This window comes from Saccoglossus kowalevskii, chromosome 17 (assembly GCF_978046115.1).
Source record: "Saccoglossus kowalevskii chromosome 17, keSacKowa6.1, whole genome shotgun sequence".
NCBI lineage: Eukaryota > Metazoa > Hemichordata > Enteropneusta > Harrimaniidae > Saccoglossus > Saccoglossus kowalevskii.
In genome coordinates this window covers 2,757,282-2,774,421 of record NC_140657.1, presented here as the reverse complement: position 1 = coordinate 2,774,421, position 17,140 = coordinate 2,757,282, and the positions used below count along the sequence as shown (strand labels likewise).

The following is a 17,140-nucleotide window of genomic DNA, read 5'->3' as shown; positions in this document are numbered from 1 at the left end:
ATACCCTGTATGAAGTAAACACACAAGCTCATCAACAGCGGGGGTGCAGATATAAACTGGAATGGCCCAATGTAAGATGGTCTTGTTTGTGTTTTCCCAACGTAATTTTCATCACCACCACCAGACTTTCTCGCCCAATTTTATCTGTACTTTTCTTTTTATATGCTTTATTATTATTATTATTATTATTAATCCTTTATTTCAGGCCAAAAAAGTCCCATATTAAATACATAACAAACACCAACACTAATAAATACAACGTCTAAGATTAGTCCAAATTTTTTTTTTTTTTACAATACAGCTAGTTCAAATTTACCTCTTGAGGTGAACAATCTCATCTGTTTCGCACGTCAGTTTGTGTGCGTGTTTGCCACCGTCGATGACACGGGCTCCATCACGTTTTCTCATTGGTAGTTTATCTATTGTGCAATCTGAAATAAAATGTTACATTATCATCAAGTGTTTCATACACAAACTTTAGTATACTACATGTACACCATACCAGATGAACATTAGAGAATGGGATCGAAAAATCATTTGTTTTAGTAGAAACCAAACATTAAATAGACTGACTCACTTGTGCATACAGTTTTTACAGGTTGCAACTAATTTATAAAAACATTTTTAATCACTTCACCTATCAAAGGGGGGTTGGTGTGACTAAATTAATTGTTCTTTATTTAGATCAGTTTTTGTTTTAATTTTATTCATCTAGTAATTGTTTTTAACATTTATTTTTAACTCAGTCTTTATTTTATTCTAACATCCTATTATTGTATTGTATTGCATTGTCCTAATCTTGTAATACTTTTTTATTTACCATACTGAACCCGCTGATGGTTTGGTAGTGTAATAAAGTTATTATTATTATCATTATAAATGTATGTAACTGTATGAGCTCCTCTAACAGCAAATATTTTGTACTTACAACCAATTTAATTTTACAAGAGACAAATTATCATGAATTTTGCAAGACAGAGAAACACGTGAGATTATGTAGAAGTGAAATTTCAGCTGCGGTGCTATAATAGTATCTGTTAATAATTTTTGTGAATTCCTGTCTTCATAAATTTCATAAATTAGAAAATCACAAAGATTTCTGACAATGACAGTGTGTACATGTAAGTAGCTAAAGTCCTGCAGTTCTTGTTTTTTTTCTAGAATTAATGCAGTAGTTTTGTTCATTGTGGATAATCATGAAACCAGGGACAAAGAAATATCGGTAATAATAATTTCCAAGCAATAATCACCCAATAAGAGTGCCTGGCAAAGATTCTCTTGTACGTCACATGAAATGTTGATCGAGTAATTGTCTGTTCATTTTTGCAGACAGAGGTACAAGAAGGTGATATTATTGATTACAAGTCGTTTGGACCCCTCGCCGTTTGGACCCCAGAACGATTAGACCCCAGGACGTTTCGACCCCTCGACGGTATAACCGCTTGACGTCACACTTCTCAACATTTGCACCCAGCATTATTTGTCAAAAGTTGCAACATTTTACTGGATAAAACTAGATACCTGACTTTGGCAACAGAATCGCGAATTACGGCGATCACTCGACGGTTGAACCCCTCGTCGTCACAACCCCAAACGTTTGAACCCACTCTTATTACGAATATGAATACTGCCCGATCAAAAGCAACAACCACTTCACTGTATAAAATTGTTACCTTGTTACCTATCCTCCAGATGCCTAGTGGCACATAGGGCCTCAACCGAACGTCTCCATTCTGTCCTATCAGCTGCTGCAATTCTGGCTTCCGCCCATGACTTCCATCCAGCCTTGTTTCTTTCCTTCTCTACAGTGCGTCGCCAAGTTGTTTTGGGTCTACCCCGTTTCCTTTTCCCTTCTGGTGCCCATGTCAATGCTGTGTTACAGATGCTTGTGGGTTCCTCCCTTAAGGTGTGCCCAATAAATTTCCATCTCCTCTTCATTACTGTAGTGCTCAATTTCTCCATCCCAGTCCTGGTTAGCAGTTCTTCATTCCTAACATGGTCTTGCCATTTTATCTTCATTATCCTCCTTGAGCACTTTGTTTGAAAAGCATTGAGTTTTCTTTCGTCGACTTTTGTCATCTTCCAGGTTTCAGATCCATATAACAGCACTGACAACACCAATGATTTGTACAACTTGAGTTTTGTTGCTCTCTTGATTTTGTTACTGTTCCATATTTTATTAAGCTGCCTGAATGCATTTCTCCCCTTTGAAATTCTGTTTTCCATGTCTCCCATTCCTCCTCCTGATTTTGTTAAGGTTGCACCCAGGTACACAAATTCGTTGACATCTTCAACAACTTCGCCATCGATGTAAATTCTGTCAACATTTCTTGCATTAATTCTCATTAATTTTGTCTTCTGGGAATTCACTTTTAGACCAACTCGTTGAGCTTCTGTAAAAATCCTGTCAGTTTTTTGTTGGATATGTTGTTTTGTGGATGCTATCAGCGCCAAATCATCTGCGAAATCCAAGTCATCCAACTTTGATGTAAACTTCCATCTAATTCCTGTTTCGCCATTTTGTACAGTCCTTCTCATTATCCAATCAACCACTATGAGAAACAAAAAACCTGACATATTGCAGCCTTGTTTTACTCCTGTTTTGATGTCAAACCATTCCGATGTTTCCCCTTGATGTATCACTGCACATTTGAAGTCATCATAAAAAGCTTTCACAAGACTGGTTAACTTTTCTGGTATTCCATACATTCTCATTATTCTCCAAAGGCTGTCTCGGTGCACAGAATCGAATGCTTTTTCGAAGTCAATGAAATTAACGTATAGTGTTGCTTGCAATTCGTTGACCTGTTCAATAATATTACGTAAAATGAATATTTGTTCTGTTGTGCCTCTTCCCTTCCGAAATCCAGCCTGCTCATTTCTGAGACTTTTATCAACTCCGTTCTTTATTCTGTCTATGATGACTCGGCTCAGGACTTTGCTTACGATAGGTACAGTAGTAGTGTTATTCCTCTCCAATTCTTACACTGTTTGAGATTTCCTTTCTTTGGTAGTTTTATTATCAAACCTTGCTTCCATTTCATAGGTATTCTCTCTTCTTTCCATATCTTATCAATAAGCTGTTGAACTTTGTCTGTTGCAAGTTCAATATCTGCTTTAAGGAGTTTTAAGGAGTATAAAATTAGTTGATAATAAAAAATTGGCAACAGAGTCGCAAATTACAGCGGCTATCTTTTCTGATCGATGCCTGGGCGTTGGAGAGTTTAGTCCGCCATGTTGTTTACAATCGCAAGGCTACTGTTTAGCAATAGGACTATACCATTCGATTCTTAGGGACGGCAATATAGTCAATTTACACATTTCTTTTTTGTTTTGTTTTCAGGAAAAAGTCAATGTTCTTTCCCGTGTAAAGCTGTGATTATGTAACCTTACCCCAATCAAAATAGTTAGGTGAAAATACGAGAAACATATTTACAGCCGGTACATACAAAAAATGTACATGTAGTGGCTGTCATTACAATGGACCCTCGCTAAGTTGCGATTGTCGGGATCCAAGCAAAAACCACGACATATCAATCGTCGCGACTTTCAGAAGGGGCTCTGAAGGGCGGGGGTTCGTGCATTCAAAACATATAAAAAGAACACATACACCCATGGGTTTATTTACAGTGTGTCTTCTTTATTAAAATATATCACGGTTAATAAATACGCAATTTAATTGAAATGTTAGAAACATATTTACAAATTGTATGTTGTACCATCACATGTGTCAGGCAATATTCAAATAATTGATCATGATTATGTTTGCTGTGAACATTGCAGTGATGCGTTGTTTATGTACAATACTACATTGTATGTGGGTGTTTGCTGTTGTTTGCTACTTCGACAGTAACAGCTTCCGAATATACTTGTTCGTCGGAATAACTATCTTCATTGATAATTTCTCGGGAGAAGTTCTGTATTTCATCAAACAGGAAATTGCGAATGTTCATTTGAATTATATTCTGTCGGGTTCATTTCCGGGACCAAGACAACTTGTTGTAGAAATCCGAATTCAAGTAGGGGATAGACTGCAATGTTCAATAAACACACTAGCAAACATATACAAAGTTGCATATGCCAAGCTTATTTCGTATTTTTCATGATGCCAATCGAGTAGACGAACATGACACTTTAGACCACTGAAACAAAGCACATCGGTTCACGTGTTTACTGCACCTTCAGCTTCTTAATAGTTTCGAGGTACTTATTGCCTTGTCGTCGTACTTTTGCCATAGAGCGGAGATACGTCCTTCGTTTGTGCGGTACGCGGCCCTCTGGTAGTTCGAAATCTTCGACTCTCTCACTAAACGCGATTGTACGGTAGTTAGCCTGGCTTCTTGGTACAGTAGTGGGATCAAAACTTAAAACTGTAATTCGCTGCGGTTAGCCTTTCCATTTATCCATCGACGCCATCCTTCGACATGATTGTTGGTTCTGAAACTTTTTTAAAAATGCACCACGACGCGACTGGAAAAACTCTGCTTTCTATCCAGGTGGTACATGTACGAACATAACGCATCAACTCTGTGAATTCCATCGTTGCATTTTCTTCTAACTCTCTAAACATGGGCTCGATGTGTTCCTGCGGCAGAAATGGTAGCGCCATAATTTTTCTGATAAATCTAAATACTGATCCCTTCCGATTATACGCCAACTGTAAACCTACTTGCTTCACTTTGCGGCCTATTGCCTGGGTCAAATGAAAAACGCATGCCATCCTTGGATTCTTAGTTCAGGGCAATCTGATTAAAATCTGACGTAGTGTACGGGCTTTAATTATTTTGGCTATAAACTTATTTTAATTTTATTTTTTATTACTTTTGTTATTAATGCCCTTTTATCTCATTATTTTACTTTGATTTTGATTTTGTGATTTTTTTTAATTCCGCCCTACCTACATCTGATCCGACGCCTATGTAACGAGATTTCAACGAGACCCACTATCGACGATTTTAGTCAACGAATCACATATCTCCTTCTATAGCGCACATGATGACGTCACCGGGTGGCAAACACACTCAAATAAAATGGCGGATTATACCGACGTTAGCGACCGTGAATAACACGGCTTTTCGGTAAGTTTATCATTGTCACGAAAGTCATTTTCATGTTAATATTGTGACTCGAATGGTTTTAGATCGTTATTCCGCATAGTTATTCTGGGAGTGTTGATTTTGTTTCCACCGGTTCGACCGAACACCAGTGTCTTTTTCCAGTCGCCTGCCCTGGAGACTGGTGATGTTTTGTTGACGATCGGGCCAAAATCGTCTACGGTATTGAAGCTCTAAATATTCATCAAATTGTATCAACATTTTGTACATAATACAATAACTCTTTATTAAAGTAATTGAGCTGATTTGGACTGGAATAAAATATTTTTTATTTGGAACACATCGCAATTGATCAGGAAATATTTGTTTGCTCCAATCACAGGGAGCCCAGGAACTATAATCAACTGTAATACGTAATACGCAGTCTCTATGAGAGGGGGGGGGGGGTATCGGCTGGTATCCAGTGTAAGAAATAGACAAGGGATGAAGGCTCCAGCCAGCTCACATTTTTTAAACTCGAAAAAACAGACGAAAAGAACGAAAAATAAAATATAAAAAAAATACCAGGTTGAAGAATATTAGTTGCTCCTTCGAATTTCGCCAAAGCCTTACCTTATTTCACCGTGGGCCGGTGACCGTTATACAATTTAAAATCAGTTTGCATTGTTTACTATAGTTGGTAACAGTGTTCTAATCATTACGATTTACTTATTTTTTTGCTTCCATTCTAGATAATTATGCTCAGTGATGTAAAATTGAAGCGATGACTGAATGAACGAACCTTGGCTGGTGAAGATGTATCTGGAAGTGTACACATTTGTTGGAAGTGAAAAAAATATTCAATGTAATGACAAAAATTGTAAAATGCTGTGGAATTTCTTTTGCAAATAAAAATATACTAGCAATTTTCTATTAATGGTTTATTCAAGTGGGCAAAATATAATGTACAGAAAGATTGTCCGTATACACTGAAAAGTAAGCAACCGACAGCCTGTATAAAAGGGGGGCTGTGATTGGCTGTTACTTATGCGAGATTTGAACGGGACTTACATAGGCGTCGGATCAGATGTTGGTAGGGCGGAATTAAAAAAAATCAATCTCAAAATCAAAGTAAAATAATAAAATAAAAGGGCATCAATAACAAATATAATAAAAAATAAAATTAAAATAAGTTTATATGTAGCCAAAATAATTAAAGCCCGTACACTACATCAGATTTTAATCAGATTGAGTTCAGGGAAAACAGAACGTACTGCACGCCACATCCCTGCTTCGAAATCCATAACGCATGCCTTTGCCTTGAATCCAGGTATTGCGATTCTAATTGCTCTAAATACTGATTCGTAATCTCTTGTTTCTCGGCGGGACATCAAACAATACGCTAACAGAATTTGCTTCAGGTCATTCTCTTAGTCACCTTTGATAAAACCGTGAATAGAAAAAAGCTGGTAAAATGGACGTCTAACGATCCTGAAAGTAGCGTCCATGTACCACGAACGCGCCCTGTGTAGTACATGGAGCTGGGCCGGAGTATAAAAAATTAGGTGTCGCACGCCCTTGATTACTACGTCGTTCTGCAAAAAATCTTCAGGCAGGAATGATTCGGCTAACTCAAAATCTAAATCTCAGGGCTCTTTTGGTTGCGTCTTTTCTCTGGTACGGTTTGCTGCTCTGGTCAAGTTGGCTGGGACAGGTAAACTATATGGTGGGTCTTCGGGATGCGCGGGATTCTTCACCATAATCTCCTCCACGATGTCAGCTAATGAACGAAAAACAGTTTCCTTGGCTATCTTTTTTACTTTTACAATCGTTTTCATTCTTTTGGCCGTACCGGGTTCACCTGCATGGTTGTGGGCATGTAATCCTCTAGTGAAGTTATCGCCCGACTGGGACACCGAAGCACGACACTGTATACGGGAGGTTCACTGGCTACATCTCCATGCTGTAACCGTCCGTCGTATTCTTCGTCGATTTAGAGTGGTAGGAGTATCCGCTACTGTCAGTTAGCATAGTTTTCCCTCGTGTCGATGATCCTTCCACGAGTTCGTATGTAACGCAATGCTCTTCTAACGTGATTTCGTCTGGTAAGTCATCGAGGGTTACATCAGGATTCGGTTGCGGGTTTTCGTAGGAGATATCTACATTAAATGAGTCGCGGTCTAAATTCATTGGTTCGTCTCGGGTGTTGTCGGGCGCTCTCGTCTTCATGATGATCGTTGTCTTCGCGGTCTAAAATCATTGGTTCGTCTCGAGTGTTGTCGGGTGTAGTCTCATCTTCATGATCAGATGGGAGTACATCTTGATCGTGATCATCATTGTACAGTCGCACATATGGTAATCGTTTGCAATCAGCACAAAACCAGTCTACATCTGCTTCTTGGCGCCTCAGTTGTCTGTAGAATGCTATTATATATTATTTACCATGAATTGTTACCATGATTGATAGCTGCAGTTCTGTAGCTCTGGATTTTGATGGTATCTGTTGTCATTTTCTGTTGCATCGATGCAACAGAAAACGCCAACAACAGACACCAGCGAAATCCAGAGCTACACATGTACAGAACTGCAGGTATACCATGAATATTGTTACCATGAATTCTGTCAATTCCACTACCGGCATCCAATGAAATGTCATCTTGCAACACAAACGACTTTAATTACAACCACAATCCCACTATCCATGGACGTAATAACATGTTAAACAGTCCCTCTATAGACCCCGCTCATGCTCTATCATTGAGGGACTTAGCTGCGGTTCCGTAGCTCTTTGGTGCGACCTACAATCGAATTTCGCCCTCACAATTTCATTTGGACGTCTTTTTTTTAATTTTGTTGTTTTACGTCGAACATAGAGCTACGGGATCTATCACCGTTTAAAAACAGAAATCTGGCAAACGTAAATTAAATCGCTTTTGCTTTCGATTACGATGGTGTGACGTACCTTTATTGTGATTTGATCGCTGGATGAATAACATACAAACTTTTGTTTGCAATTTGTGTTTATAAATAAGCAATAATTTGTGATATTTTCAAACAATTACCGCGGAAACCAAGCAAATTTCGAGAAAACGGCAACCATTGACATCCCACACTCCCTAGCGCAGAATAAATGTAATCTCGTTTGGCGGTCATGTGATGCAGTGGTGGAAGAATAAAACTCACTCTTCCCGTTATTCTAATTGTTCTGTGACAGGTCAAATGTATTCACATTCTAATTAGCCTTGTAATTTACTTTGCGCATGCTCAGTGGTGCTCAACTTGACATCCAGTCAGTTGGTCACTGAGATTTGCGGCGTGAACATCGCTTTGAAACCACTGAGGGACGACAACCCGTGCAGTACTTCTCCATCTACTTTCCACGTTTATGAATTCACTTTCGGTAAGAGGATAGCTATTATTTCAAACGTATTTTGTAGCAAATTTAGTGTAAACATTGTATATTTCGCTAACTTGTAAAACACGAGTAGGAGCGTGTACGCCACGTGTACCCATTGCTTGTACGGAACAACGTTGAAAGCCCATTACATTTGTTCATAGTGGTAATTAGTTATTCGGGATACATAAACTCATTATGAATTGTTCATTTTTCTTATTGTATTTGCGTAACATTTATGTAATATTTATGTAATATTTATGTATATATTTGTGGAATTGTAGTTTTTTCTAAATGAGAACTGTCCAAGTTTGTGGCACTGTTTAAATGTGCGAATTGTTAGGATTTAAGTTTAGCAGTTATCACGACTCGTTTATTTGTTATAAATTATTGTAGGTGTGTTTGCGTGTAAAAAGAAACTATGTAATCATATAGGGCGTCACTGAATTGTACTGGTTGGGGTGAGTTTATATACGCTACTCGAGTGCAATATTATTTCTTTGACTCGCATTATGTTACTTGTTTATATTCATGGAAAAAAGGAAGTCTCTATGCGTCGACTTAAGTCTATTGAGAGACATGATTCAGTTTATTGTGTATTTCGTACATTCAGTACTTACATATTAGCTAAACTATTCCGTTTACATATCATGGTTTCTACTTGGAATTATGATCTCCATACCTCCAATGACATTGTATTAATCTTGACTATTTATTGTATTTATGTAGGTTTCAGTTGTGTTAACTTTTATAGTTGCTCATATTGGAAATTAAAAGAACGCATGGTGACTTCACATCTGCCTGGTGTCATATTTTCTGCGTTACATTTGGCGTAGTCGGCAGGATTTCCAATCAACAACCCCAACCATGGAGCGACGTCAAGGAGATACTGTGAGTACATGTTCAAGAAAGTGAGAATATGGTCCGAGTGTTGAAGTTTGCCCAGTGAAGACGAATTTGTGGCAAAGAAGGCGTTAAATATATATCTGACTGAGTTAGCGTTAAGCTTGCATTTTAAAAATGTTTATGATATAGTATATATTTTTGTATTGGGTGATATATATTTATATGTGTATACGCTGTATATTCATCAGTGCCAATTTGTTTAAATGTTGTGTGTATTGTAAAGTTTATTTTTGCGTTGACTATTTTGATGTAATATGGCGGCCGAGGAGAAAATCCACGAGCTGGAACGACAGGTAGAGGCTCTTAAGCTGGCTGTCAGTAAGCAGGAGGGTGAAGCTGCTGCCGCAGTTTCAGATGCCAAATTAGCGCACGAGGAAATTCAGCGTCTGGTTGACAAAGAAAGTCGGTCAGCGGAAAGTGAAGCATATAGCAGTCAAAGTTCTGGTGAACGTATGGTTTATTTGACCCAAGCAAGACGACTTGACCGATTTAGAGGTAGGCCAGAGAAACCCATGGATTTGGCTATTGATGAATGGATTGAAGATGCCGAAGCCATACTTGCTACCAGGAAACTTGACGGGAGGGAAAAAGCCGCCTTTATTATTGAACACTTAGCAGGAGAAGCTCGCCGTGAAGTGCTTGGTAGAGGAGAAGCGGTGAAGGATGATCCCGAAAAGATCTTTGCAGTATTGGTCAGAGTATTTGGAGATGGTGATAGCCTACCTCAGTTACAGCAACGTTTCTTTACATATAGACAAGGGGAAAGGGAAGATTTGGTTACATGCTCTCTCAAACTGGTTGATTTATATGATCGGATGGTAAAACTAGATTCTTCTCTTAAAGCTGTCAGAGAAAGTCAGCTTAAAAGTCGTTTGGCTGAAGCTGTTCGTGACGGAAATGTTTCTATGGAGCTGAGGCGTTTAACTAGTGATCATCCAGATTACACATTCTTCGAGGCCCGGGACCACATCATGAAATTGATGGGGTATGGAAGCAAGACGTCCAAAGTTAAATCATATGCTACCCTTCACGAAGTATCTATGGATAGTGAACTGAAGGACACCGTGAAGAAATTGAGTGAGCAGATGGCTGCCCAACAGGAGCAAATAGAGTCTCTGCTAAAGCTTGTGCAGCCTGGTGTAAGGGAGCAGCCACATTACCAGAATAAACCGAAATCTGGATGCTGGTACTGTAATGCACCAGACCATTTTCGCCGTGATTGTCCTAAAAAACGTGGTGCACAGGACGACAGTTCAAAATTGTCCTCTAAAAGAGTCCATGATTTAAACAAGTAGTGCCTACTGCCGAGAGCCATGTGGTGGGTGGATGCGAAACGGAAGGCTCAGTAATACACAAAGTTGTGGGACATTGTCCAGAGCTTACTGTGAAGTTGGGACAGACAGAAATCGGGTGTTTGTTGGATACTGGTGCCCAGGTGTCTACAGTTACAGAAGACTTCTTCAAGGAGCACTTCGCTCATGAAGGACAGTTAATAGATGTAACATCCTTCATCCGCATATCTGGTTCCCAAGGTTTGGAAGTACCTTATTTAGGTTATGTTGAGCTCCCACTGTCAGTATTTGGACAAACATTCCACAATTTAGGATTCTTGGTTGTCAGTGATCCTGTCAATACACCCATTGCAGAGCACAAAAGGATGATCCCTGGTGTACTTGGTTCTAATGTATTTCGTGACATAAGACAGAAATTAGTTAACAAATTTGGCAATAATTTCGTACCAATTTTAATGCAATCAGTAGACGAAGAAGAGCGCAAACTTTTACATGTACTTGGACTTTATCAGTCAATAGCATTGAGCCAAGAGACAAGAATGGTTGACACCGAGGTAATGTATGTGAGAGTTGCTGGAAAGAAACCAATTTTAATTCCTGCTCGCACTCTTAAGGTTATTCAAGGGTCCGTGAGGCCAGCAAAGAGAGGGCAAACATATCATGCCTTACTTGAGAGAAATGTTGCTCGGGTTGCTGAATTACAGAATGGGGTTTCCATGGGAGCAGCGTATGTCTCTGTGGATGATAATGGAAGAGTACCAATTCAAGTTGCTAATTTTAGTGATACTGATGTACATTTGTTACCCAGAACTCCGATTGGAGAACTAAAGTCAGCCACTGTGGAGCCCAGACTTCAATTTTATACCATAAATGAGAATGAAGTGGAAGTGAAAGATGTGTCTGCGGATAACCCTGCCTTGTCATCGGTGACTGATATTCTGGCAAGAATGGATCTTGGTAATTCCCTTGATGACCCCAGACAGAAAGAGCTGCACAAGGTGATAAGCAAGCACCGACACGTCTTTAGCCAAGATGAAAATGACATTGGTTATTGTGATGTGGTGAAACATAGGATAGTCACTATCGATGATAAACCAGTGAAAGTACCATATAGAAGAGTACCACCACACCAGTGGGGTGAAGTGAGGGATTACCTCCAAAAGTCATTGGAAAGAGGTGTAATCCAAGAGTCGTGTAGCCCTTATGCCTCACCAATAGTTCTAGTCAGAAAAAAAGATGGCAAGTTGAGATTATGCGTAGACTATCGTGCGCTTAACGCCAAAACTCGCAAGGATGCATATCCTTTGCCGAGAATTGAAGAAGCACTCGATGTTCTGAAGGGGGCAAAATATTTCTGCAGTTTAGATCTTGCCCATGGATACCACCAAATTCCTATGGCAGAAGAGGATGTGGAAAAAACAGCCTTCAGGACTGGGACGGGAGGTCACTATGAGTTTTTACGTATGCCGTTTGGCTTATGTAATGCAAGTGGCACGTTTATGAGGTTGATGGACAAAGCATTTGGGGACCTAAATTTTCAAACTCTTCTAGTCTACCTTGACGACATTTTAATATTTGGTGCAACTTTCGAAGAGACACTATCAAGACTGGACACTGTCCTTTCCCGCTTGGCTAGTCTAAACTTAAAAGTTAAACCTGAAAAATGTCAACTCTTCAGAAAAAAGGTGAGGTATTTAGGTCACGTTATATCAAGTGACGGCACCTCCCCTGATCCAGAGAAACTACGTGCTGTTCAGGAGTGGTCTCGCCCAGAGACGGAGCGTCAACTTCGTGGGTATCTTGGCCTCTCCGGATATTATAGAAGGTTCATCAAGGGGTATGCAAAGATAGCCGCCCCACTACACAACTTGTTGAAAGGAGGGAAGAATGACACGAAGAATGGAAAGAAAAAATCCAAGGATTCGTCAATGAAAATCAGGCTGTTATGGGACGCTGCTTGTGAGGAGGCTTTTGTTGCAATTAAGAATGCCCTAACTAGTGCACCCGTACTAGGTTACCCAGACTTCCATAAACCCTTTGTAGTCGAAACGGATGCCAGTTTGAATGGCCTTGGTGCTGTACTTTCTCAAAATCAAGAGAATGGAACTGTAGTCTTGGCGTATGCCAGTCGTAGCTTGAAGACGAATGAAAGAAATATGCAAAACTACTCCAGCATGAAGTTGGAACTTTTGGCATTAAAGTGGGCCATTACCCAGAAGTTTAGAGACGTATTAGTTGGAGCAGAGTTCACAGTGTATACTGACAATAATCCACTAAGTTACCTGCAGACGTCAGCTAAATTGGGTGCAACAGAAACTCGGTGGGCAGCCGAACTAGCGCAATTCAATTTTGTAATCAAGTACCGATCAGGCAAGAGCAATACGAGTGCTGACGCTTTAAGCAGGAAAAATGACCATGGCATTGAACCACAAACCGTGAGGTTTGAACAAGTTAGTGGTCATGTTATTCATGGTTGCATCCCAAGAGAATATGTATCCACACAGGTTCCAAGTGAACTTCAAACACAGATGTGTCAGTTGACATCAGACCTACTACTTGATGAAGTTCGTGTACGGTCGCAAGTAATAGAGCCGGAGTCAACATCTACTTACCCCTCTATTTCGAAACATGATCTGTCAAAAATGCAGAGGATAGACGAAGTGATTAGTAGGTTCCGTCATTATTGGGACAGTAAGCATCCCCCAACAACAAGACAGCTGATGAAAGAGTCGAGACCGACTAGAAAACTACTTCGAAACTGGAAGAGGTGCAGGGAGGAAGATGGTGTTCTTTACCGTGTTGTGCATGATGCTGGTCAAGAGGTCAAACAGCTGATACTTCCAGAATCACTGAAGCCCCAACTATTTGCAGCCATTCATGACAGCGTTGGTCACCAAGCCACTGAAAAAACGGCAGCCCTCGCCAGAAGTCGATGCTATTGGCCAGGCATGCTGGCAGAAATTGCTGAATACTGTCAGAATTGTACTCGATGTGTCCTGGCCAAAGCAGGTAAGAAAGTCCATCCTACTATGGGATCTTTAACGGCCAAGAAACCCTTAGAAGTTCTTGCAATGGACTTTACTGTGCTTGAACCTGGTATTAATGGGATGGAAAATGTATTGGTATTAACAGATGTATTTACGAAATTCACCCAAGCAATTCCTACGCGAGACCAGAAAGCCAGTACAGTTGCTCGTGTGTTAGTTCGAGATTGGTTCTTGAGGTTTGGAGTTCCACACAGAATCCACAGCGATCAAGGTCGCAATTTCGAAAGTAAAATTATACAGGCGTTGTGTGTACTTTATGGAATCGCAAAGAGTAGGACTACTCCCTACCATCCAGAGGGTAATGGCCAATGTGAAAGATTCAATAGGACATTACATGATAGACTCCGCACTCTTCCTCCAGAGAGAAAGCGTCGATGGCCTGAGTTGTTACCCGAAATCATTTACGCCTATAACTGTACTCCCCATTCCTCAACTGGGTATTCACCACATTATTTGTTCTTTGGTAGAGAGCCTGTTCTCCCTGTTGACCATTTTCTTGGCATAGAAAACAGTGATGACATTGGAAATGGTCAAGTTGAGGATTGGATTTCCAAGCATCATGAACGATTGATGGGTGCATTTGAGAAAGCGTCCGAGAAAAGCGAGAAAGAAGTGTTGCGAAGGAAAGTTAGAAATGATAGAGATGCAAAAAACACTGATCTACCAATTGGCGCGAGAGTTTTTTTACGCAATAGAAGTGTTAAAGGTCGCAACAAAATACAAGACGCATGGAACTCGACACCCCATAAGGTGGTGAAGCGATTGGATACTGGAGGCAACACCTATGTGGTAGAACCACTAGATGGAGATGGACCAAGAAAAACCGTGCATAGAGGCGAACTTTTAGACTCCCGAAGCCTGGCGAAAGATGTACACACAAAAAGTGGTAATGGAAAACATGACGCAACAGATGAGTATGGTGATAATGTGAGTGAAGATTCGAGTGAGGATGAGTATGACATTGGCATAAAGGTTAGTTGTCTGGACGGCGGCGGCGGCGGCGGCGGCGGCGGCGATGGTGGTGGTGCTAGACGTCATGACAATCAAACCAACAGATTTGTACATGGTGGTGATCGTGCCATAGACAAAGTAGGGAAGCCTCTTTCCGGATCGTTCAAAGCACTTAAACAACCAATTGTGGACAAGCCAGAAGGTATTCCATTACCTGTTGTATCGGGTGAGGATAACCCTGAAGAGTTAGTCGAAGAGCCTCCCACTGTAGCTGCTGCTAGTGAACCAGTAAAACTTAGACGTACAACTCGTGCAAATGCTGGAACACATTCGAATCCCCACCATCTACCCAAATCTGCGATCCAAGAAGTTAAAGCTACTCCACAAGCTACTCCACAAGCTACTCCACAAGTTGATCCACAAGTTATTGCTGATATCGCCAAATCAAATTTACTGTTTATGCAAGTGCTGTCAGGAATGGCACATAATGTTAATACATAATACTAATTCATAAGATTTGTAATTTTGGGCAGTGGACAGGTCTGACAGATCTGTATGGGAAATGTAAGACACTCCCACCCTCCACAAGCCTTGGGGTCGCACCTTCGACAAGTGAGAGTAACCCCGCAGTCGCCCTTACTGGGGATACAGTTATACATAGTTACACAACATAATTACATAGCTTTGTAAATCAACTAAAACGGTTGCTGAGGACATCAACCACTTAGGTAGGGAAGTGTGTGACAGGTCAAATGTATTCACATTCTAATTAGCCTTGTAATTTACTTTGCGCATGCTCAGTGGTGCTCAACTTGACATCCAGTCAGTTGGTCACTGAGATTTGCGGCGTGAACATCGCTTTGAAACCACTGAGGGACGACAACCCGTGCAGTACTTCTCCATCTACTTTCCACGTTTATGAATTCACTTTCGGTAAGAGGATAGCTATTATTTCAAACGTATTTTGTAGCAAATTTAGTGTAAACATTGTATATTTCGCTAACTTGTAAAACACGAGTAGGAGCGTGTACGCCACGTGTACCCATTGCTTGTACGGAACAACGTTGAAAGCCCATTACATTTGTTCATAGTGGTAATTAGTTATTCGGGATACATAAACTCATTATGAATTGTTCATTTTTCTTATTGTATTTGCGTAACATTTATGTAATATTTATGTAATATTTATGTATATATTTGTGGAATTGTAGTTTTTTCTAAATGAGAACTGTCCAAGTTTGTGGCACTGTTTAAATGTGCGAATTGTTAGGATTTAAGTTTAGCAGTTATCACGACTCGTTTATTTGTTATAAATTATTGTAGGTGTGTTTGCGTGTAAAAAGAAACTATGTAATCATATAGGGCGTCACTGAATTGTACTGGTTGGGGTGAGTTTATATACGCTACTCGAGTGCAATATTATTTCTTTGACTCGCATTATGTTACTTGTTTATATTCATGGAAGTCTCTATGCGTCGACTTAAGTCTATTGAGAGACATGATTCAGTTTATTGTGTATTTCGTACATTCAGTACTTACATATTAGCTAAACTATTCCGTTTACATATCATGGTTTCTACTTGGAATTATGATCTCCATACCTCCAATGACATTGTATTAATCTTGACTATTTATTGTATTTATGTAGGTTTCAGTTGTGTTAACTTTTATAGTTGCTCATATTGGAAATTAAAAGAACGCATGGTGACTTCACATCTGCCTGGTGTCATATTTTCTGCGTTACAGTTCCAAGAAAGCAATCACATACAGTATTTATAATTGTATGATTTTTGTTTAATAATAGAAACTAGTTGCATAAACGCAATTTATCTACTGATTTCGATCACGTGGTACAAAATGATAGGTCTCGCGTAATTTGCTATAAACTCTGGAATACAAAATGGCGTCTTTCGTCTTGTTATTTTTCTCGGTGTACGGTAAATAAAGTCAATTTTTTATGACCACCGTCATCATTTCACAGCGCAAATAGGTTCTGGTCATTGTTTGGAAGTAAATAAACATAGTGAGTACTTTCGAAGGTCTTAAAATGTGATTTTCGCGACGACCAAATTTGGCATGTGGATTTTAACCGGTATTCAGTCGCACAAGGCCCCATAGCCCTATGGGCCGGCCAGAGTCAGTCACGTAAATAATGCGGTCGGCAACATAGGGCTATGATTCCACAGCTATGAGGAACTATGTTACAACTTACCGAGTATAAGAACCATTTGACCACACAGACAATAATAAACATGCAGTGGTTTTGCTTCGTCGTACTCCTCTTTGTCTCTCGTATCCGAGCACACAACACTCCTAGAAATGACTTTCGGCATTTTTTACCTCGAGTAATGTTTTTTCATCTGAATAATAATACTAAAACTGCACACAACAGGAATAAATTACTTTGGAGTTTCGCAGGCGTTGTGTCATCGTCATCAAAACGTGTGTACTAAATAAGGCGTCTTAGCCATTAATAAAGTTACAATATGGCTGCCTTTTTGGATAATTTGATTGGTA

The 17,140-nt window shown here is 39.8% G+C and overlaps 1 protein-coding gene and 1 long non-coding RNA gene across 2 annotated transcripts in view; one reads left to right on the top strand and one right to left on the bottom strand.

The window, feature by feature from the left end:
• The window catches only part of LOC102810309 (STING ER exit protein-like), a 31,783-nt gene extending 14,706 nt beyond the window's left edge, over positions 1 to 17,077 (bottom strand). Inside the window, exons 1-2 of the mRNA XM_085492010.1 lie at positions 16,836 to 17,077; positions 317 to 431 (exon numbers count right to left, since the gene is read on the bottom strand). Coding sequence (XP_085348136.1) covers positions 317 to 431; positions 16,836 to 16,956 — 236 coding nt within the window. The 5' untranslated portion in view covers positions 16,957 to 17,077. The remainder of the gene's footprint in view (positions 1 to 316; positions 432 to 16,835) is intronic.
• Positions 4,778 to 5,970, top strand: LOC144353226 (uncharacterized). The gene is made up of 2 exons (XR_013420765.2): positions 4,778 to 5,078; positions 5,786 to 5,970. It is a non-coding gene; the product is annotated as an uncharacterized LOC144353226 (long non-coding RNA).
• Positions 17,078 to 17,140: the final 63 nt, after the last annotated feature.